The 23,515-nt window shown below is 38.3% G+C and overlaps 1 protein-coding gene across 2 annotated transcripts in view; it reads left to right on the forward strand.

Annotated features, from left to right (window-relative positions):
* Nucleotides 1-23,515, forward strand: part of VPS8 (VPS8 subunit of CORVET complex) — a 208,117-nt gene that overhangs the window by 154,457 nt on the left and 30,145 nt on the right. For both annotated transcript variants that reach the window (XM_060172095.1, XM_060172094.1), the window contains 5 exons: nt 515-597; nt 7,493-7,573; nt 9,292-9,461; nt 11,165-11,330; nt 22,897-22,950. In XM_060172095.1, coding sequence (XP_060028078.1) covers nt 515-597; nt 7,493-7,573; nt 9,292-9,461; nt 11,165-11,330; nt 22,897-22,950 — 554 coding nt within the window. The remainder of the gene's footprint in view (nt 1-514; nt 598-7,492; nt 7,574-9,291; nt 9,462-11,164; nt 11,331-22,896; nt 22,951-23,515) is intronic.

Below are 23,515 nucleotides of genomic sequence, written 5' to 3' on the forward strand. Positions count from 1 at the left end.
AAGCGCTCGCTTGAGGAGCTGGCCAGTCTTGCAATGATGTTATTTCTCGCGCCCACCTTTGCTGCAGTTTTTATGAGATGTTTGTGAAATGACAGAGTGCGATGGAGAGTAACGCCAAGATAGACTGGCTGGGCTTCATGCCGGATTCTCGTACCGCCAAGCTGCACATTAAGCTCATGCGAGGCCGAGGCATGGTGTAGATGGAAAACAGATGATACCGTTTTTGCAGTGCTAGGGATTAGTCGCCATTTTTCACAGTAATCAGATATCAGATATAATCAGATATAAATTTATGCAGTGTGTCTTGAAAATGGTCACTTTGCAAGTTATCACTAGTATTTACATAATCATTATACTATCTCCCCTACCCTGATCACCTGTAAACTTTAAATTGTCAGATTGGTCATGCCTAGCTAAGTCACAGGCACTATGTAAATCCACTATTTTCCAGTGACTGTAGGAAGAGTCAGAAACACTCAACTTTAACTTGAATATTAAACTTTTCTTCTAACAGCCCTGAAATCTTTGACCATGCAAGTTCTAAACAGCATGGCAGCATTTATTGCCCTTCCATCAATCTTGCAAAGAATCTTACAGGTAAGTTAAAAAGAGGTAAAAATCAGAGTTGATTTATTTTTTTTTAACAAATGTTTTCATTATGTATCAATAACATCAAATTAGACTAATGCTTAAGTGGGTCCCAAGCATAGTTCAGCTCATTTTTGGCATTAATGATATATGTAACTCACGAGTCACCCTGAATCTCCCAGAGTGCTCTGGGGTTGTGGATTTGCTGGGTAGACACTGGTGACCTTTACGTGGGGCCTGTGACCTTCACATGCTCACTGTCCCCTTAGGAGTCATACACAGTCTCCCTAGTAGTATGATAGCTAGGAGAAAATTATTCTCATTTCCAGATGATTATACTTTTTTAGATCAATAAAAGATGACCTAAAAGATGAGTTAATGTATGCATTTTTAATCATTGGCTGTTACAAGGATTCTTCTGACTCATTCTAGGACTGCTTGTCTGAAACTCACATCTTCCTGTAGATACTAGCCAGCTTTGTGTTCTGAGGTTTTGTAGGTCTGCTTTTTTTCTCCAACAAAAAGGCCTGGGATTTTTCAATTTCATCACAAAGAGAATGCTGGAAAAATATAGTGAAATACACTTTTTTTTTTTTTAATTTGTATGTGGGGGTTTTTTGGGGTTTTTTTGGATAAGTGCAAAAACTACCCTTAAAATCCATTTTGTCTTCCTTTATATAGTATAGGGCACTAATAAAAAAATCAAACAGTGATATGATGCCACTATATAATTTTGAAGTGATTTTTTTTTTTTCCCAATTAAGTATCAATTCTTTTGATGATTTTCCAGGCTCTACCTCCCATGTGGAGTTTAGCATCTGGACTTTTGTTGATAAAGGCCAACATATCCAGTCATCTCTCATCACACAATATATAATCATTTAGAAAGTATCTTCGCATGTATTATTTCATTGTATCCTTATCATGTGTTGGATAATAATTTGATATAGGCTAGTTTTCTTATATCATCTTAAAATACTTTAGCCAAAGTATGGTTTTTAATCATACATTAACAGTCCCATAAGCCTGGAGGCTTTAATTTACCAGGTAAATTAGAAAAAAATGAAATCCTATAGCCAAAACTTACTTCCCTTTTAGTATATGCATTTTGCTTTATGTTGAGTTTTAACCACACACTATGATACATAAATTATAATAAATAAAATCTATTTTCACCTTGGCAAAAGTACATGAAGTTTTGCATTTCAAGATAGATCTTTGAAGTATTTTGGAATTTGAAACTATACATCACTTCATTTTGACTTATGCTGGCATTCATTGAAATTGTACTATCTTTTTTTTTTTTTAAGATTTTGTTTATTAATGAGAAAGATAGGAGGAGAAGGAAAGAACCAGATATTACCCTGGTACATGTATGTGTTGCTGGGGCTTGAACTCAGGACCTCATGCTTGAGAGGTCAGTGCTTTATCCACTGAGCCATCTCCTAAACCACACTATTACCATTTTCTACTTTCGGCAGTCATTAACCCTCTCTCGTAAGGTGGCTGTACTATTAAGCACTGTATATATTTCCACATTTGTGATTACTATAATAGCGCTAGCTTATATTTGTATAGATATTTTTATTTTTTCGTATGCTTTCACGTGTATATTTCTATCATTTTTATAGGGGGCTAATTGCTTATAGTACAGCTATGAGTTACTTTTTATGAGAGAAAGAGAACAGAACACACTTCTGGCATATGTAGTACTTAGAAGATAAGCAAAGAAATTGAAAAATTAAACCCAGCTCTGATCTAGACATTAGAATTACCAAGCAAGAGTACCAGTATAGAAGAGACCAGTGGATTTGAGGTCATAGTATATGTCTTTGGATTTATATCCAAAATGAAGTTCCCTAAAAATAAACCAGAAAGAATAAAATCAGAAACTAGATGGTGGTGTTCTTGGTCGAGAGCTACATGCTACAATGCACAAGGACCCCTACTCTGGCCCCTGGTCCCCTCCGATAGCAGGAGGAAGTTTCACAAGCAGTGGAACAGTGCTGCAGCTTCCTCTCTCTCTCTCTCTCTCTCTCTCTCTCTCTCTCTCTCTCTCTCATCTCCCCCTTCCCTCTCAATTTCTTTCTATCTCTGTCCAGAATAAATAAAAGTATTTTAACAAGGAATAAAACTAGAGTATTGTGGAGTTAAAGGACAGTTTTGAGCAGCTCACAATATGTATACTTGGGGTTCTGAAAGAAAGTCTGAACAGAAAAAAAATACATATATATATGGTTTAAGAAATATTGGTAGGCCAGGGAGATAGTGCAGTTGTAGTGCACAAGACTTTCATATGAGAAGTCCAGCTTGATTTCCTAGCTGACAGCCAGAGCTTAGTGCTGCTTTCGTACCAAAAACAGGCTTCTTCAGGGAGCATTAGATGATAAGATTATGTTTATAAATGGTTATGTTTTATACATTCTGTCTTCACTGTTTGCTTTTATTGATCTTTATTCTTTGGAGAAAGCCACTGCTGGCTATAGGTGAGCAGTCTATAACTGTATTACTGAAGGAATTAAAGAAAACAAATGCTCTGTACAAAAAGCCAAGATAAAAAATTACTATGTATTGGTATACTAATTCTCTGTTTGAGGGCAGTACTTAGAGTTTGAAGTAATGCTTGACTAGTAAAGATTTTAATGGGGCTGGGTGGTGGTGCACCTGGTTGAGCACACATGTCACAGTGCATAAGGAGGGACACAGATTCAAGCCCACCGGCAGGTGAAAGCTTTGCAAGTGGTCAGGCAGTGTTTCAGGTGTCTCTGTCTCTCTCTATATATATATCACCCATTTCCCTCTCTATTTCTGGCTGTCTGTTCAATAAGTAAATAAAGAAAATTAAAAAAAAAATTTTAAGTAAAGATTATAACTTTAGAAGAAACCATAAATGTGACACAATAGATGTGCTTTTTAAAAATCAAGTGTATCTGAAGTACCCAGGTGTGTGTACTCCACTTTACAGTTTACAAGCAAGTCAAGGAGAAACCTCTGCAGTTACTCATTGCTGAAGAGTCTAGCTGACACTTTTGGAAAATGATTTGAAAAGCTAGTGGGTTGTGTACATGCTGTGCGAGAAGCCTTGAGTTCCCTTTTGCATTCTATAATTTATATGTTGTCCCAGCATGAGGTAATTTTCATGATTTTGCCTTTAAATTATGCATATTAAAGTGAAGTGCACTGATATAAATAGAGACGTGACCTATAAAGATTTCTCCTCCCCCCCCAGAATTTAACCTTTTAAAGACCTCATTATTCTTCAGATCACTGTGTCATAAACAAGGCACAGAGCTTTTCTCTGCTAGAGCTATGTCAAAGTATCAGATGCACGTATTACAGTAACCATTATACTTTTTATAATGCATTGAACTGCCCATTGGTAATTTGAGAAATAGAGGTATTTGTTAAGAGCTTAATCAAAAGCATGAGTGAGTATAAATTTGGAAATACTAACATGGTTTTTTTTTTATGCAAAGAGGACCATTTTCATCATACAGCCATCTGTGAGTGTATGGACAAGTCATTAGTCTAGTAAAGGATTAGCCTGATGGCAGTAGTCTTGTCTTATGTAAATAGTCTGCATGTGTTTGACAGGTGTCTCTAGCTTATCTCTAGCATTGAAACAGAAAATCCCTTCATCAAGCGGCCTAATCAAGTGCAGACTTGTATATTTACTATGATTACATAAATACAAATTGATGAGTAAATAAATACCTTTGATTCATTTAAAATATATACTTTGTTTCTTAAGCATAGCCTCAGCATCAGGGACCAAGACCCTATGTTAAACATAAACTTCTTCTAGATTAGCTAAATGTACTGAAAAACAATCTTGATTAAAACCAACCTTAGGGAGTTGGGTGGTAGCACAGAGGGTTAAGCGCACGTGGCACAAAGCTCAAGGACCGGCATAAGGATCCTGGTTCAAGCCCCAGCTCCCCACCTGCAGGGGAGTCGTTTCACAGACGTTGAAGCAAGTCTGCAGTTGTCTGTCTTTCTCTCCCCCTCTCTGTCTTGTTGCCCTATCTCTCTCCATTTCTCTCTGTCCTATCCAACAACAACAATAATAACCACAACGATGGAACAACAAGGGCAACAAAGGGAGGAAAAATGGTCTCCAGGAGCAGTGGATTCATGGTGCAGGCACTGAGCCCCATCAATAACCCTGGAGGCAAAAAAAAAAAATCCTTAGGGAGCTGGGCAGTAGCTCAGCAGGTTAAACGCACATGACTCAAAGCTCAAGCAAGAACCAGCATAAAGATTCCACTTTGAGCTCCCAGCTCCCCACCTGCAGGGGGGTCGCTTCACAGGTGGTGAAGCAGGTCTGCAGGTGTCCCCTCTCTGTCTTCCCCTCCTCTCTCATTTTCTCTCTGTCCTATCCAACAACAGCAGCTATGACAATAATAATAATAACTATAACAAGTGTAACAACAAGGGCAAGAAAATGGGAAAATGGCCTCCAGGAGCAGTGGATTCATAGTGCAGGCACCGAACCCCAGTGATAACCCTGGAGGCAAAAAAACAACAACAAAAAACACCCTAAGTTAACTTCATCTACCCAGTCTTTAAGCACCATTATCAGAGCTCAGATTGGGGGAGGGGGGCAGGTGGGAGGAGAGCAAATCCTAAGGCTGTTACATAAGAACAGGAGGGCAAAGTTATTTCTTTTTTCTCCTCATTATTCTTAATTTTTCCTTTTTCTTTTTCTGTTCACTTGATAGAACAGAGAAAATAAGAAAGGATGGGGGGGGGCAGATCTGTAGCTGTTGGCTTAATGTCCAACATGTAGCACTGTTTCAGTACTTGTGAAGCTTCCCTGCAGGTGGAGAGTGGGGGCTTGAACCTGGTTCCTTGCACATAGTAACATGAGAGCTCAACCAGGTAACACCACTACTTGGCCCCTAAAGTTCTCATATTTTTTATATGTGTGGGTGTATGTTAAGTATATATACATAGATAGATGGGTGTATATGTATGTATGTATACACACATATATATACAGATGTAAATATGCTTAAAGCTGTACTTGGCATATGCTACCCACTTAACAAATAGCTACCTTTATCATTATGATAGATAGCTAAAGAGTCCTCTGCCTAGCATGAAAGAGTTATTTGTATCATACATAACCTCATATTAGAATAAAGTAACAGACTTGACATACTCATTTATTGGCAGTTTTTTCCTTTTAATTCTTAGCTAGTCAAAGATTCAGTAAAAATACTTCAAGACATACAATTAATTTTCCCCCTCATATTAATTAACTAGTGATTTATATGACTATACTTTACTAGGAATTTATCCTTTCTTAAATAAAAAATAAATTTAAAAAAAAGATTCAGTAAAATGAGCACACAAATATGCTGACAGAGATAAAAATGGCATAATACAACTTTTTGGTAGAACCATTTGACAGTATATATTAGTACCCATAAAATTTGTTTGTTTGTTTGTAATTCCATTCTGAGAATTCTCTAGAGAAAGAGTCAAAGTTTCGGACAAAAATTTAAGCTATAAGCACTTAGCAATAGTGGGTAGGATTGGGTAGCAAGAGACAAGTTTGAATGCCCAGTAGCAGAGAATAGTTAAGTACCATGCGATATTTTCTCACAATTAATATTACAGTATTGTAGCAATAATATAATATCTGGAGATGTGGGAAACTACTCACAATATACTGTTAAATTAAAAATCTAAAGTTCTGGTCTATAGCTCATCTGGTAGCCTGCACATTTTATCATTCACAGAGACCTGTGTTTGAGCCCTTGGCCACCACATTGGGAGCACCTGTACTTCTTGAGTGTTGGTGCAGTGTTGTAGTTTCTCTCCTGTCTCTCTTACTCTCTCCCTCTCTACTTTTATCTCCCTCGCTCATGTGCTACCCAAAAGAAAAAGAAAAAGAAAAAAAAATAAAGTGAGTTTACTGAGTGCAGTGAAATCTTGACTAGCCTCAGTGAAAATCCTGGTGACAAAAATTTTGAAAAGAAATCCTCTCCTAAAAAAAAAAAAAAAAAACCACCTCTCTCTTGCCTTTTCTCTCCTTTCTCAGAAGAAAAAAAAAGGCTAAAATAATATACATACAGCATATCAACAGTGTCTATCTCTGGGTTGTTAGCTGGGGCAGGGGGCCACTGTATATTTAGTTCTTAGGATTGATTTAATGATAGACAGACAGAAAAACAGAACATCACTTGGGCGCATGCTGTGCCAGGGACTGAGCAGTGGATCTCATGCTTGAGAATCTGATGCTGTGTTTTCTCTGCCACCTTCTGGGCCACTGGTTTTGGTTCTTGTGTGCTTCATTGCCAAGTTTATATAACAATCAAGTTTCTCGTTATCTGTGGGAAAACAGTGGTGGAAGATTGGGGATTGAGATATTTGTTATTTTTCATTAGTGACTTTATTTTTTAAAATAAAAAAATTTATAGTTGCTATTTGGGTCCAGAAACTGATTTTCTAGACTGATATTCTGTCCTCAAAGCTGACATCATTTAGCTGGCTTGGGCCTGTGACTAAATATGAGTTGCAGTATAAGTTGTTGGGCAGATTCTAGGTGCTTCTAAGGATATTGATTTTAATGTAGCAGATAAATCCGAACAGAGAGGGTGGTGTGATGTCAATGTGAGGAAGAAAGGCAGCTTCTTACAGAAACCAAGCCAGGATGAAATGTTAGTAGACTTGGACAGAAGGTTATCAGCAAGGGGGCTTGGATCAAAATACTTATGATGACCAAAAGAAAACTAATGTGTGTTTCCAATGAAAGGTACATGAAAGAATACATTTTGTGATGGCAGAAAAGTATTTAACAGTATTTGGCTTTATCAAATAACTTGTATTTTTAAGTAGTTTAAAAATACCAAGTGTCAGTAGTTATAATGTCCTGCAATTTTTTTTTTCTAATTAGGATCCAGTTTATGGAAAAGGGAAACTTGGGGAAATTCAAGGACTTATTCTGGGGATGTTGGATACTTTTAACTATGAGCAGGTAAGCAAGCTACTTCCTGTTTATCACCTTGTTCTAAGTTGGAGGTTTGGGTTTTTTGTTTGTTTTGTTTCTTCTTTTGCATTTATACTTTTCTCTTTAGAAATTACTTTCTATTGGGCTGTTAGAAAAGTTACGTATTTTCTATGCAAAAGTGCCATGACTTTTCCAACAATACAATAAATATTATATAAGTTCTGTGGATTCAAATACATTTTTTTTTCATTTTTAAATTCCTCTTAATATTAGTAAATTGACACGTACTTCAAAACACATTCTAAAATACATCAAGTTTGCTTGAGTTTTATTATGTTGGTTGATAGTAGAACAAATTCTGTTTTAACATAAAATATGTGAAAGCCTTTCTGGGAAAATACTTGAATGCAAAAATACAGCCCACAAAAAAGAGGGGTCAGCATGAGTGTAGAAAATGACAAAATAAAATTAAAGAGTGTCTTTATAGAGTATTGCGAAGCATTTAATTCTCACTAACTAGAAATGGTCACTAGTATTCCCTGAACTCAGAACTGCCAGTAGCTCTGATTTCCAGCAGGAGCCAGTACAGGATGCAGAGTTGCTTTTCACAGTATATTTCAAAGTGCCTCATCAAGCCGTCAAGGAAAAGTGCCATTCAGGCAAGTTAGACACAGTGTCTGCTCTTTTTTTTTTTTTTTTAAATAATCTGAGAGGAGCAAAAGAAAAATTGGGGTGAGAGCTTTTCTTAGGCTATTGTAAGAACTGCAGTTTTGCTAATCATAAGTCAATGAAGCTTCTGTTCCTGCAGGCACAGACTTCATGTTGGCAGAAAAAAAAAGTTGGAAAGCTGAATGTAAGGCACAAATTTTCTGCTAACTTTGGAACTTTGAAAGAGGAGGACATAATGGAGTTGATTAAAAGAATTACAGTAGTTAGCCTATTTGAACTCAACACTCTCACCATACCGATGAATATGAAGGGCCATGTTATGTAGCATGGAAGGCAGACAAGGCAGTACCTAGCTCCATGTCCCCCTCTGAGATGGCCAGAGAAGAACCCAACTGCATATCCACATCATGCACAGGGCTCTAGGGGGTGTAGTATGAAAACAATATGAGAGTCTTAAAATGACTTAATGGGATAGCTGTGAAAAGGTCTTTATGTGACTTAATGGGGGATGGTACAGTATTGAGTAGACTCAAATGACTTGTAAGTGCTAATCAGGAAAATGTGATCTCTGCCCAAAGGGAGATGAGACCTGAATACTAGCCATTAACTCTTCCAGTGAAAGGTTATTTGAAATATTACAGTGGAAATGGTTTCAATTTAAGAAATAAATAAATAGCAAGGAGGTTTTCAATGTTATTCACCATAACAGTTTGAGTCACTCAGAGAGGTTATTAATGAATAAATTGAGTTGGACTTCTGTAGTCATTGCAGAGACATTAATACTGCATTAAGTCACAGAATGAAAGAGTATACATTTCTCAGTAGAAACTAGTGACAGCTTTTTAGTAATTATTTAATGAATCTTAATATATGCATTTGTCATTACACAATAAAAGTAACTACTTGAATTTGTTGGGGGAGTTGATGTTTTATATTTACTCTTTATTTTATGCCTTTATAGTATACTCTAATTTATTTACTTGTGACTGAAAAATAAGCGAGTTCTAGTCCACACTCATCCCCCTATCTCTTTCACATTGTAAATGTTTCCGCTTGTTTGTTTTGGTCTTTGATAGACACTGCTGGAGACAACTACTAGCCTTCTCAACCAAGACCTTCATTGGTCACTGTGTAACCTGAGAGCTTCAGTCACTAGAGGACTAAATCCCAAGCAAGATTACTGCTCTGTATGTTTGCAGCAATACAAGAGACACCAAGAAATGTCTGATGAAATTATTGTCTTTAGGTAAGAAAAAGAAGAAAATGTGACATGGCTGATAGTCGTTCATGTGTGGTATTTCCAGACAGAAATATACATGGCCCAGCTCTGATCAGACTTCCCTAGCAGTGAGCTAGATAAAGCATCATTCTTACTTTCATAGGCCTGGCTTTCTGCAGGGAATCAGGAGGAGTGGGTGCTGATGTGGTCAAGCAGTAAAAAAAAATACAGAGTAATAAGAACAGTGAAGAAAAATAAACCACAGGGCAAAGACAGAGAAGGATGCAGTGTTCAGGGTAGAATGCTATTTTTAGATGCCTAGAAAGGGAAAACATCTCTAAGCAAGTGACATTTGAGCAGAATAGGAATGGCAAGAGTGAAGGTTCAGAATATGCTGTAAGGGTAGAGCTGTCTAGCTGACGCCTATTAGAAGTGGGTGGAAGAGAAAAAAATCTTTGTCCTGAGCAGCTGTCTGATATAGTGCTGTCGATGAAGATGTGGAAGAACAAATGTGAGAAACTGAGAGTTCTGTCCTGTCTTGGATGTAGGTGGTTCTTCAAGTAGGCCAATTTTCATTCAAAGGTTTTGAGTTCAGAGCACAGGGTGCAGCCAAGCCAAATACACACACACACACACACACACACACACACACTCCACTCTCAAGGTGTTTACATTCTAATGGCAGGGACCAAGTAAAATGCCAAGTAGTGACTACCATAAAAATTACCAGAAGCTGTAAGGGAAAGACCAAGCACTCGGAAGGCAAGCTATTTTATATAGAGCTGCAGGGAATACCTCACTGTTAAGTTATTTCCTCTGTCCTATCTAATTAAAACATAAAAAAGACACAATAAATAAAAATTATCTGATGTGAAGTGACACTGACTATATTGTAAGAAAATAAAAATTTGTTTTAAAAAAGAAAAGAAAACAAACATTACAACAAAATAACTCAACGATTTTCATCAGAGAAGAGCTGAGGCTTCTGGGAGAGGAAAAATATCACTATCTGAGGGTTGATGATTGTGCATAGAGAGAGGAAACAGGAGGAGAGAGAGAGAGAAGAACTGTACCGCATTGCTGGCTGGCACCATATTGGCAGTAGCTTCAAATCCACTTGGAAGATTTAATGGGACTCTGCAGAACCACTCGGTCACCCAGTAGCTTAAAAATGGGAGCTTGGGACTGCTGTGAAGAGCCACAGAAGCTACAAGCTCATAAACAAAACCCAAGGAACCATTTGGCAGACTCAGGAAACAGACTATTGTACCCTTGTTGAAGCAGGGAGCCCAACTAAACTTAAGGTGTCCCACTGCCATAGAGACCCTGGCCATCAATGTCAAACTGCCCTGCAGTTGGAAAAAAGGACTTTGACCTCATGACAGAATTCCCAGTTTTAGGAAGATCTAGAATCCACCTTTCCCCCAGCTCCCCAAACTAGAGACATGAAGCATCATAATACTACTTAATCAAAACTCCCCTCCACCCACAATTCACATGCAAAACAGAACCCAGTGCCACCTGTAGACCAACAACAGAAACCAAAACAGATGGGTGATTGTGCTCTGATCTGATCAAAACAAAAATACCTTTGCAACTCCGATCATAACAACCATTAGTGCCTTCCAGCTTATTGAAAATCTTTACCACTGATAAATGCACCTGAGCATAGCTTGTATTTATGGATTTGATGGTAATGAAAATACAAATTGGTTGTCTTTATTTTGCAGCTGTGGCCATCTGTACCACTCATTTTGTCTACAGAACAAAGAGTGCACCATAGAAATTGAAGGCCAGAGCAGATGGACATGCTACAAATGCAATTCAAGCAACAAAGCAGGAAAACTAAGTGAAAATTCATCAGAAATTAAAAAGGAAAGGACAAGTTCTCCACAGGTCAGACCTATTTTTGTGCAGGTGGTCTTTTCTTACCCGGGTCCTTTTAACCTGACATCCTTTTCAGTTGTTGTGGGCTTTAGCAAGTTTACCTTCTGTGTACTCAGTGCAATCTTCTGCTCAGTCCTTAGTGTTTTAAAAGCCTCTCCTCTCTGCTTTGCAATGAAAAACAGGGATTAGAAAGAAAAAGAAAAACATTTTCTGCCCTTAAAAAACTTAAAATCTAGCAGAACAGAAACACATGATCCTGCTTAAGATCTTTTAACAAGGCCTGCAGAGACAGCATAATGATTGTGCAAGACTTGCATGCCACAGGCTCTGAGGTCCCAGGTTCAATCCCCAACACCACCATAAGCCAGAGCCGAGCAATGCTCTTGTCTCTCTCATTAAAAAAATAAGATATTTTTTAAAAATATCCTGAGTCACTGACATCTCAGGTGATGCTTATGATTTAGAAAAGAAAAGAAGATCCTCTGACAGAGTGCTAAGGTGAGTCGGGGGTTTTTTGTTTGTTTGTTTTTTGCCTCCAGGGTTATGGCTGGGGTTCGGTGCCTGCAATAGGAATCCACTGCTCCTGGAGGCTATTTTTTCCATTTTGTTGCCCTTGTTGTTTATTATTATTGCTGTCGTTGTTGGATAGGACAGAGAAATCGAGAGAGGACAGGAAGATGGGGGAGAGAAAGACACCTGCAGACTTGCTTCACTGCTTGTGAAGCGACCCCCCAGCAGGAGGGGAGCTGGGGGGTCGAACTGGGATTCTTATGTCAGTCCATGCACTTGGCACCAGGTATGCTTAACCCACTGCACTACCACCCAACCCCTACTTTTTTCCTTTTCTTAACAAAACACTGCTCCACTGCTCAGCTCTGGCTTGAACTGCCCATGAGTTATCTATCACGTGTAAGTGAGGTTGATGGACAAAGTACATTCACTGGTGCTCTGTACATGGTTTTCACAGCTGGGCAACTTGCTTCAGAGAACAATACCATGGCATTTATTTGAGAATTTTTCCTTGCCTTTGGAATCTGACTGATGGACTAGCTATAATTTTTACTCACTTTGCAACCAATTTTCTTTTTTTCTTCTGAGACAGTAGGCCAGAACTTTAACTCTTATTGTTTAATAATGTTTGAGCAAACAGAATTTGACAAGATGAAGGGTTCCTGTGGAGATGGAGCAGTTCCTCAGGCTGTGAATTGATCAGTGTGCCATTTTTAACATCCTCTGCCAACTGATGTCACATTTGTTGTTTCCTGACCCTTCGTCTGTACTAGGCACTTCCCTAGGTTCTTTGGATCATGTGGAGTTTACAGTCAGTGAAATTAAGAGCAAGTTTTAAATAAAGGTTCTCCAGTTCCTTCTGACACCAAATATGTGCTCTGTTTTCCAGCACAGATTCTGCCATCAGTTCTGTCCATGCTCTGCATACCAGTTGGGTGTCCAACAATTCAGCTTACCTCATGTAGCAACTGTCAGGAGTTAGAGACATAAGTGGCAAGTTCAAGGGTTCATGTGCCCCCCTTGTGTCTGATAATTCATTTGAGTGACTCATAGAACATAGAGAAATGTGCATTTGTTGTGAACAGTATAACCAAGAATAGTCAAATAGAAAAGGTGTTGAGGCCTCTCTGGCAGGGTCTTAGACTATCAGTATCTTTACCAACTCAAAAGCTAGTTGGTTAAGCTAGTTGGGCCAGGCAGTGACGCACCTGGTTAAGTGCAAGTTACCATGCTCAAGGACCCAGGTTCAAGCCCCTGGTCAACTACCTGCACAAATAGTGGACTAGGTCTGCAGGTGTCTCTCTCTCTCTCCCTCTCTATCTCCCCCTCCTTTCTCAATTTCTCTCTGTCCTGCCCAATTTAAAGGGGGGGGGGGGGAATGCCTACCAGGAATGCTGGGTTCTTACTGCTGATTCCGAGACCCAGTGATAAGCCTGGTGGCAGGGGAGAGAGAGAGAGAGAGAAAGAAAGGGAGGGAGGAAGAAAGAGGAAGAAAAAAAGCAAGTTAGTACCTTATTTGTGGTTGGGGCAGACAGGTTTTGGGGTTTCCAGCTCAGTGAATGTAAGGGATACATATATCTTTTTGAAATCATGTTTTTATATTCAGCTGGTAAGATACCTGTGGGTGGAGTTGTTGGATCATATAGTAGTGCTGTTTTTAAATTTAAATTTTATGAGGAACCTTAATATCATTTCCCATAGAGACTACACCAATTTATATTCCCAGCAGTGGTGTACAAAGGTCCCTTTTTCTACATTCCCCCACCCATACTTATTTCTTGTCTTAATATAGGCCATTCTCAGGCATGAGAGTCCTTTGCATAACCATTATGCTATCTCCCCAGCCCTAGGCCATTCTCAAAAGTTTGATATGAAAAAGGTTTAGGGAAAGAGAGAGACAGGCTGGGAATATGGATTGACCTGTCAATGCCCATGTTCAGCAGGGAAGCAATTACAGAAGCCAAATCTTCCACTTTCTGCACCCCATAATGACCCTGGGTCCATACTTCCAAAGGGATAAAGAACAGGAAAGCTATCAGGGGAGGGGAGGGTATGGGATATGGAGTTCTGGTGGTGGGAATTCTGTGGACTTGTACCCCTCTTATCCTATGGTTTTTGTCATTGTTTCCTTTTTATAAATAAAAATAAAAAATATTTAAAAGAATAAAAATGTTATATATATTACTCAATTATCTTTCATATTTGTGTAAATCATCCTTATGATTAGAGCAGGTACCTTAGTTAAATGTCAAACGTTTTTGTCTTTTTCAGTTAGAGGTAGTTAGTTATCTTGGAGGAAGGAATGGGAAATAAGCATGTGGTTGCCCACTAGTCCTTTAGTAATCACCAGTGAGAGAGCTGAATGAAGTATGCAGATGCCACCACCCTCCCTGGCCCTAACTCTTAGAATTGTTCTTATTTCTTGATATTTTAGGGTTGTTTAAGATTTTTTTTTCCTTTGGAGGTAAACTGATATCAGAGGGAAGTATTATAAATCATAATAAATTGCTCCATAAGTAGCACTTGTTTATGCTTGTTGGTCATTATTTTCTATTAATCATTCTCATTGCCTTTTTTTCTATTCCTACTATAAACTGGAGATTTGGTTTGTATGCTGCTTAATGAAAATAAGGCATTAGTATTTATACCCTGTTTTCATTTGTCCATTTTCAGTGAATATTAGCTCACTCATTAAAAACAAATTAGTTTCAATGAATACTACAAAAGGAGGTTTCAGTTTTTGGTGAGAGCAGCATTCCTCAAAATAATCTCTTCTAAATTAAATTTATAGCCGGAGTTTTCTTGATACAAATGAATCTTATTAAGGAGACTGCTGTCCATTGTCCAAAATGTTATACTCTACTATTAAGTAGACTACTTCAGCCAGTGTGTAATTTAGAAATGCCAAACACTGAACTTGGTATTAATATGCATTACAGTTTACCATCTAGTAAGAAAACTGGACAATCCATTGTGATAGATACATAAGTGCTTTGAAGAGTAAGAATAGGGTTTTACTGGAAGAATAACATTTAAAGGAAAATCTGCTTTGGATTTTTTCCCAAAGAATGAACAAAGGAAATAAACTCTGTTCAATAAATTGTGGGAAGATGTTTCATTTTAATCTTGGTCAGAAAAATACAAGTTAAACCAGCAAGATTCAGGTGGGGATATAGCATAATGGTTCTGCAAAAGTCTAATGCCTGAGGCTCTGAGGTTCCAGGTTCAATCCCCAGCACCCCTATAAACCAGAACTGAGCAGGGCTCTTAAGTTGGCCTGCCTGCCTGCCTGCCTGCCTGCCTGCCTGCCTGCCTTCCTTCCTTCCTTCCATTCTTGCTCTCTTTCTCCCTTTTTCCTATCTTTCTTTCTGTAAGAATAAATAAATGAAATACTTTTTTTTTAAAAGCAAGATGCTACTGTTTAAAAAAATGTATTAATCCCACAAATTTTAGGATACATATTAAACTGGGATGCATTAAAAGTACATATAGACTTATATTGATAAGGATGGGAGGAGACACGTTTTCATTCTAACTAGTAGGGCATGAATACATGTTTGTACAAGTTCACAGACACTTTTCCAAGTATTTTTGACCAGATATGTTTCTGGAATTTCTTGAGGGGCAGGGGTGGAAGAATTGCATAAAACGAAGGTTCTCAAGACATAGGATATCAAGCAGTGAAGGCACCTAGCTGCCAGGAAAAAGCAGAGGAAATATATATAAACCCTGGGATTGCCCTCAAATGACTGCTGGAAGTTTCTAAGTCACATCACAGGGATGGGGCAGGGGTGGGGATGGAGGTGAGAGGAACTAAGGCAGAAATTTTCAGTCTCTCTGAGCTCAGAAGAGAACCAGAGTCCAGGGAAGATAAGGTGGGCAGAGTTCACAAGACACGGTAACAGATAGAAGACAGCTCCATTTATTGGTGAAAGGAACTTTGAGCATTAAACGTAACACAGATCTTCCTATGTGTGTCAGGGTCAGTAAAAGAATCACTCTAACAGATCCAGGAATATTCTTGCCTGAAGACCTTCAATATTCATAGGGTATTACTGATTGTACTAAGTAGTAAGGTCTTGGTCTCATGGTTAAAGAAAACGTTAACCCTAGATGAATTACTGTTTTGATTGCATATGACAAATCATAAAAGTAAATCTTAAAAAGATCAAATGATTCCCAGGCATTTTAGCCACATTCCAGAACAAAGCTCAAGATTGCTAAAGGTCACAAAAGTATCTAACTCAACATAATAAATTCAGAATATCTGGCATTTGATTGAAAAAAAATACCAGGCATACAGAAAAACATGAGTCATAAATAGGAGAGGAAAACCAGCTATTGTACATTCTCCGAAAGTGAAACTAGGGAGACCGTGAACTGTACCGATAGACTGTGCTCTGAATGTCATTATTTCCCCCACTAAAATAATTGGGGGGGGGGGGTGATGGGATAGTAGGGCTAGAGGGAAAGGATGAGATGCATAAATGAAGCACAGAGGATTTTTTTTAAGTTTTAAAAAAAATACTTATTTTACTTGATAGGATGAGAGAAATTGAGAAGGGAATGGGAGATAGGAAGAGAGAGACATCTATAACACTGCTTTACTGACCATGAAGCTAGCCCCCTGCAGGTGGGGACTGAGAAGCACAGAGGATTTTTAGAACAGCATTTATTTTTAAATTTTATTAGTGATCTACAAAACTACAAGGTAATAGGGGTATAACTCCACACTGCTCCACCACCAGAGTTCTGTGTCCCCATCCACCTCCAGTTGAAATTGTTTATTTATTTATTTTGTATTTATTTGTTTTCCCTTTTGTTGCCCTTGTTTTTTTAATTGTTGTAGTTATCATTTTACCATCATTGATGTCACTGTTAGAAAGGATAGAGAGAAATGGAGAGAGGAGGGGAAGACAGAGATGGGGAGAGACAGACAGACACCTGCAGACCTGCTTCACCACCTGTGAAACGACTCCCCTGCAGGTGGGGAGCTGGGGGCTCGATCCTTAGGCCAGTCCCTGCGCTTCAGGCCACGTGCGCTTAACCCACTGCGCTACCACCCAGCTCCCTCAGTCGAAATTGTAATCATTCTCCCAAGGTCACAGATATGGGTTGACTTTATATCTATCACTATCTTTTTTTCCCCCATTTTTTCCTGTGGTCCTGTCTTCACTTTGTTTTTAAGTCACACCTACACCTATTAGTAGTTTCCAGTGTCCTTCCTTTTTCCTCTTCTTTCTCAGAGAAGTGAAACAGTTCCTAATTTCCTCTAGTGTTGTCCAGATTCAAGAACATTTTTTAAAGAGTTTATTTATTTATTTATTTATCTATTTATTTGTTTTGAGAATATAGGAGAGAGGGAAAAAAAAAAAAACCCAGACATCACTCTGATGCATGTGCTGCAGGGATTGAACTCAGGACCTCATGCTTAAGAGTCTGTTGCTTTATCCATTGCACCACCTCCCTGACCAGTGGACCAGAATTTTTTTTCGTGAGGAAACACAAGACACCATCCATGGAGTTCTGGCACTTCCTCTTTATTGTTCTTGTATGGTGCCCAGGACCCCACAAACTCAACTTGTTGCATTTGCAAATAGATGCTCTTTAGGGGGTTGGGTGGTAGCGTACAGGTAGAGGGTTGGTGCCAAGTGCAAGGACCAGCATAAGGATCCTGATTCAGGCCCCTGGCTCCCCACCTGCAGGGTGTCACCTCACAAGCAATGAAGCAGGTCTCTAGGTATCTATCCTTCTCTCCCCCTCTCTGCCTCCCCTCCTCTCTCGATTTCTCTCTGTCCTATCCAACAACAATGACATCAATTAACAACAATAATAATAACCACAACGATTTAATAAAAAGGACAACAAAAGGGAAAATAAATAAATAAATGAAGAGGTGCCCTTTAGATGAATTATCTCTATGACCCAACATTTTAAAATGATACTTTCAGTAATAAATTTTCTATGACAACCTAAATATTTCAGTAGTCTCCCAGTAGTTGGTCAGATCTGTGATGGTATGTCTTACAGTGAAGGGACTGCTTTCGAGCCATGAAAAAACAGATTATAGGAGAGAATGGTACAGCAAATATTCTCTACATAGAAAAATAAAAAAGCAGTAAGATTTTAATTTACTGCTGTGAAGTTGGAATGTGATTTTTATTTGCCTTGCTTCACTTTGCTTTATCTCCTAGATCTTCTGCAGTTCTTTATAATCTGAAAAAAAAAAAAATCATGATTTGTTTAAAGAAATGCAAGAGAATAAGGAAGATACCCCTATTGCTATTAAACCTCAGATAGTATAGCTTCTCTAAATCACTAATCACTTGACTAACAAAGATCATAAAAACCTAGCATTAGTAAGACTATAGCTTAATATCTCATCCGTATCCCAGATCTAATGTCTATACACCTAGACTTAGAGTTTCTTTTAAGCTGCATTGCCTGAGGCATCTCCAGAAGGAATCCTGTTAAATGAAAAATAAGACCTTTCATGTGTGATGCTAAACCATTTCTGTTGCCACTTCAAATACTCTCTGACTTAATCTCCAGAGAACAGCTTTCTCAGATAAAGTGTCCAGCACCACATCTAGTTCTCGGCTTGTTTTTAAAGTCTGCAGACTCTTTCATGAGGTCATTTTTTCAGCTTAAATATCTATTTTACTTTGAAAATCTATTTTCTCCCCTTTTAAAAAGAGCATACGAGGAGTTAAAATTGGATCACATTTAGCAGGCTACATCATACATCTGGAGTGAATTCCAGAGTATTAATGTCATGGTATGTTAGAGCAAAGACTGTCGAGTCTAATATTTGCAGATCTGCTAAATCTGAAAGGACGGTCTGGATGGCCAGCAGTTTTGATCCCTAGGGTATGTTTTCTAAAGTTATTTTGAAAGTCAAAGTGGAGAAGCAAGAAAAGAAAAAAAAAAAGACCTGCATCGTGGTCCTACTTGCATAGTCTGATGTCATAGTGATGGCCCTGTCTTCATCACCCACATTTTAGGTTCTTAGACTGTTAGAACAGAAAGAAACTTAGCAACTTTAGTCTAATTACCTCATCCAGGACTTAAAACTGCTTCTACATGATTTTCAGTAGATTGTGTCTAGTATCTATTAAACTGTAATGATGGTAACATTTTTCTTTGTAAGCTAACTTATATTTTGACTTCATATACTACTTTCCGTGTGCCTAATATGTACCCAAACTCACAGCTAAAACCATATATAGTTGGAGCATTTTTTGGTGAGAAAGATTTAATAAATGCAGTTTATTTTAATAAATACAGTGCTGTTCATGTTTTCTGTTTTATCTTAGGCCTATTTTGTAAAGTTTTTCAAGAAATCTTTTCATGTAATATGTTAAAATTATTGACAGAATGGACTCAGTTCCCTACTCTTGTTCCTTAGAGACTGCTAACTGATTCTGTGTCACAATCAGTTAATTTGCATTCTCTAGAATTGCAGGTAAATGAAATAATAACATGTACACATTTTTAGTCTTTCACTTATCATAATTATTTGTAGCATGCCCATAGTGTCGATTCCTTCTTACTGCTAATAGTGTTTTAATTTTTTTTTTACTTTTAATTATCTTTATTTATTTATTGGATAGAGACAGCCAGAAATAAAGAGGCAAAGGGGAGTAAGAGAGGAGAGAGACAGAGAGACACCTGCAGCACTGCTTTACCACTTGCAAAGCTTTCCCCCTGCGGGTAGGCTCCAGGGACTTGAACCTGGGTCCTTTTGTATTGTAACATGTGCATTCAACCAGGTGCACCACCACCCAGCTCTTCAGTTTTGGATATATTATAATTTGTACATAATTCCACCTAGATTTTTCTAGTTTGTGACTTTTATAGATAAATCTACTAATGAAAGTCTGTACATGTGCTTCTGTGAGCATATACTTTCTTTTTTTAATATTATTTTATTTAAATAAAAACATGTTTAGATGTCAGCCATGTTGAGTTGTACTCTGTAACTTGACAGAGTTCCTCCAAGTTTATCTTTCTTTCTCTCTTTCTTTCTTTTAAGGTTTAATAATTTATAATTTATCTACTGGCTCTTTAATTCACTACATCATTTTTTCTGACCGTTTCTCCAGTACTTAACATTACTGGGAAGCTTGTCATCCATAGTCTCTTTTTTTTTACATCTGTCAAGTCACTTTCATAAACCAGCATTTTGGGAGCTAATGTCTTAAGAACAAATAAAGGACAGTGATGTAAGTCATCAGTGTTCCAGGCATCAGGGTCAGGAGCCTGGCTGGCAGTATTAGAAGATCGTTCATTTGGTTCTGAGCTTGGAGAAGTAACCTTTGGGAGATTAAATGGCTCATCGTCTGTGGTGGCTTTCAAGTTAGGCCAAACACAATGCACCTTTGTTTCATGGCCTTTGTTTTAAGGGGAAAGGAGAGGCATGTGCAGAAAGGTAGCCCCCATTCTGGAGAAGCCATCCATCATTAGTTCAAGAGGTCAGGGGGACCTGCCCTCGTCTTGACCTGAAGGGAGAGTTGGGGGTCAACCCACTTGGACCTCACAGAAACAATGGCCTGGACTTCCCGGGACAGTGGGCTCTATTCTCCAACAATCGTCTACAGCAGATCTGTTGACACAATCAGCCTCATGTTCCTTGAGTCTTTTGATTGGAACCACATGGCAAGCATTATATTTGCAGTTAGCCATCTTTTTAGCTATCTTTGGATTTTTCTTTTTACATGATGCCAGTGGTATTATAATCTACTGGCTGGCATCCTGTGGTTTGGGTCATAAGGACATACTTCTAAAACTCCTGCACCCATGAGGCCTTATTCTTGAATACTATCTCTCAAGAGTCCACAGGGAATTGTCGTGTGCAGAGAAAGACAGTCTGTAAGGATGTTGACTGTACTACCTGGATGAGCATACCAGTAAACCTTGAATAGAATAGCTGACTAACATGGAAAATGGATAGTTACCATCTTTAGAATGCCAGACTGTTCTCCAGAGTGGTCAAACCATTTCACCATCTACCAGCAGTCTATGAGGATTCCTTTTCCTCTCCATCCATAGTCTAGTCAGTCTTCATTTTTGGCTATTCAAATGCAGTAGTTTCTCCCAGTGTTTTTAATTTACATTTCATGAGTGACTGACTACTCATGTGTTGGACATCTTTTCATATGCTTATCGGCCATCTGCGGATCTTCTTTGGAGAAGTGTCTATTCAGTCTTTTTTTTTTAATATTTTATTTATTTATCAATGAGAGAGATAGGAAAAGAGAGAGAGAGAGAGAAAGAACCAGATTATATCACTCTGGTACATGTGCAGCCAGGGATCAAACTCTGGACCTCATGATTGAGAGTTCAATGCTTTATCCACTGCACCACCTCCCACTCTATTCAGTCCTTTACTCGCTGTTTCTGCTGTTAAGTTTTAGAAGTATTCTATATATCCTGGGTGTTAATTCCTTATAGATACCATTTGCAATGTATTGTCTCACACTGTAAGTTATTTCTAGTGCCCTTTGGTGCACAAAAAGTCTTATTTTTAATGAAGTCAAATTTGCCTTCATTATTATTGTTTGTAGCTTTGGTGTCATGTTCAAGGAATCTTTGCTGAAGTCAAGGTCATGAAACTTCACCTCCATACTTCTAAGAGTTTTATACTTTCAGCTCTTGGCATCTAGTCCTTTGATCTACTTTAAGTTACTTCCTTATTTGGTACAATGTAAAGGCCTAACCTAATTGCTTTGCATGTGTATATTTTCTCAACACTGTCTTTATTTTTTTTTTTTCTTAAACTGTCCTTTTCCCATGAGAAAAGTTCAGCATCCTTGTCAGAAATCATCTGAATTGATTTTACTTATACATAGGAATATCCCTATGTATAGCACATGAATCTTGGCCCATTTTTAAAGTTGGGTATTCCCTGGGTAACGTGCCTACTTATTCTCTCATTTACTGAGACTCAGACTACTAAATCTGCTCTTCCCAGAAGTTCTTTCAGTTTTTGTTTTTCTTAGTATAAAAGTTGTTTAGTGCATGGACATTTAAGTTGATTATGTCATGCTGATGAATTGACTTTGTTATCATTATCAAATAATCATTATTTTTGGTAATAATCTAGCTCTAAAAGCTTATACTATCAGGGTAAATTCTTTCAATTTTTTATGTTAACCTATTTGTAATTTAATATTTCAAGTGTTTTTCTTTCAGGCAGCATATAGTTGGATCTTACTCTTATATCTAATCTGACAAATTCTCTTGATACTTAGTACTTGGAAATCTTACCATGACATCAGTCTTCTCTTTAGGCTAACTATTCTTACATTATGGTTTAGCTAATAATACCTTTTCTGTTTCCATCACTATGATTATCAAACTCTTTTGTATATGTCTGCTTAAGACATATTATAGGGAGCCAAGCACTGGCACACTTGGTTGAGCACACATGTCGCCATGCACAGGGACCCAAGTTTGAGCCCCTGCTCACCACCTGCAGGAGAGAAAGTTCATGAGCAGTGAAGCAGATCTGCAAGTGTCTATTTTCCTCTCTCCCTTTCTATCTCTCCTTCAATTTCTCTCTGTCCTATCAAATAAAAATAGAAAGAGGGGATATAGCCCCTCTTAGAGCAATGGATTAATAGTACCAGCATCAAGTCCCATCAATAACCCTGGGGGCAAGAGAAAAATTAAAAGAGAGATATTATATCACAGTGAGTACTTTGTGCTGGCCTCTGCAAGAAATGCTGACTTTGTCTATAAGTTGATTCACATTGTCAATAAAGATCTGTTTGGTTCCTTGTCTTTTGGTTAAGACCAGTGTGAACCATCTGTTCTACTTTTCTTACCCTAGTCCTATTTTTATCTTGACTAACTACTGACCTTTTGATCTCCAGAAATATTTCAAAAACACTTAACATTGTTCCTCTGAAAATGTCTGTTTTATCTCAGTTACAATTCCAGTTAAATTGAATATGACTCAAATAAGACTACCACAAAAGTATAGTTACATAAAAGTACAGTTACATAAAACTATAAGTATACTAAAACTAAAAGGACATTGAAATGTTTGCCTTTTTTCCAGGTGAAAATGTCCCCTTCGTGTCACCCCTCCAAAGGAGACCCTGCTGTGAAGAAGGTGAGTTTTAAAGGTAGCCCAGCTGCCACCTCTTGTGTGCTTATTCTCCTCCACTGAACAGTTTCCTCAAAGTGACAATGATTTTTTTTAATCATCTTAATGTTGTCAAAGGTTCTCTCCAACTGGAAGCCTTAATGATGTTATCACTAGGATTCCTTGGCTCTCCAGAAGAGCTAAGAAGGGGGGTGGGGGTTGTCCTGGTGTCAGTGAGTGATGGCAGGTGGAAGATACCGTGAGGGGCAAAACTAGACCATTTTTTCTTAATAATGTGCTATCCCTTCACCTCACTGTCCCTCCACAAAGTGACCCACAATGTTAACATCATCTCAGTGCATGGCACGTGATAAAGTCCTAAGTAAATTCTCGTGAGTGGAATGCTCCGCTGCTCCCCGAAGCCCCTGGCTCCCTGCCTGCAAGCTCTGCGCCACTGTCAGGTGTGCCTCCGCCAACTGAGCAGTTCTCAGGATGTTCTTGGTGCGGCTGCAGCAGAGACTGAAATGAGATAGACAGGCAATAGTTGGCTGTTTTCTTTGTGCATTTTTTGGCTTTCTGATAATGGAAGTGT

Source organism: Erinaceus europaeus, chromosome 14 (genome assembly GCF_950295315.1).
Source record: "Erinaceus europaeus chromosome 14, mEriEur2.1, whole genome shotgun sequence".
Lineage (NCBI taxonomy): Eukaryota > Metazoa > Chordata > Mammalia > Eulipotyphla > Erinaceidae > Erinaceus > Erinaceus europaeus.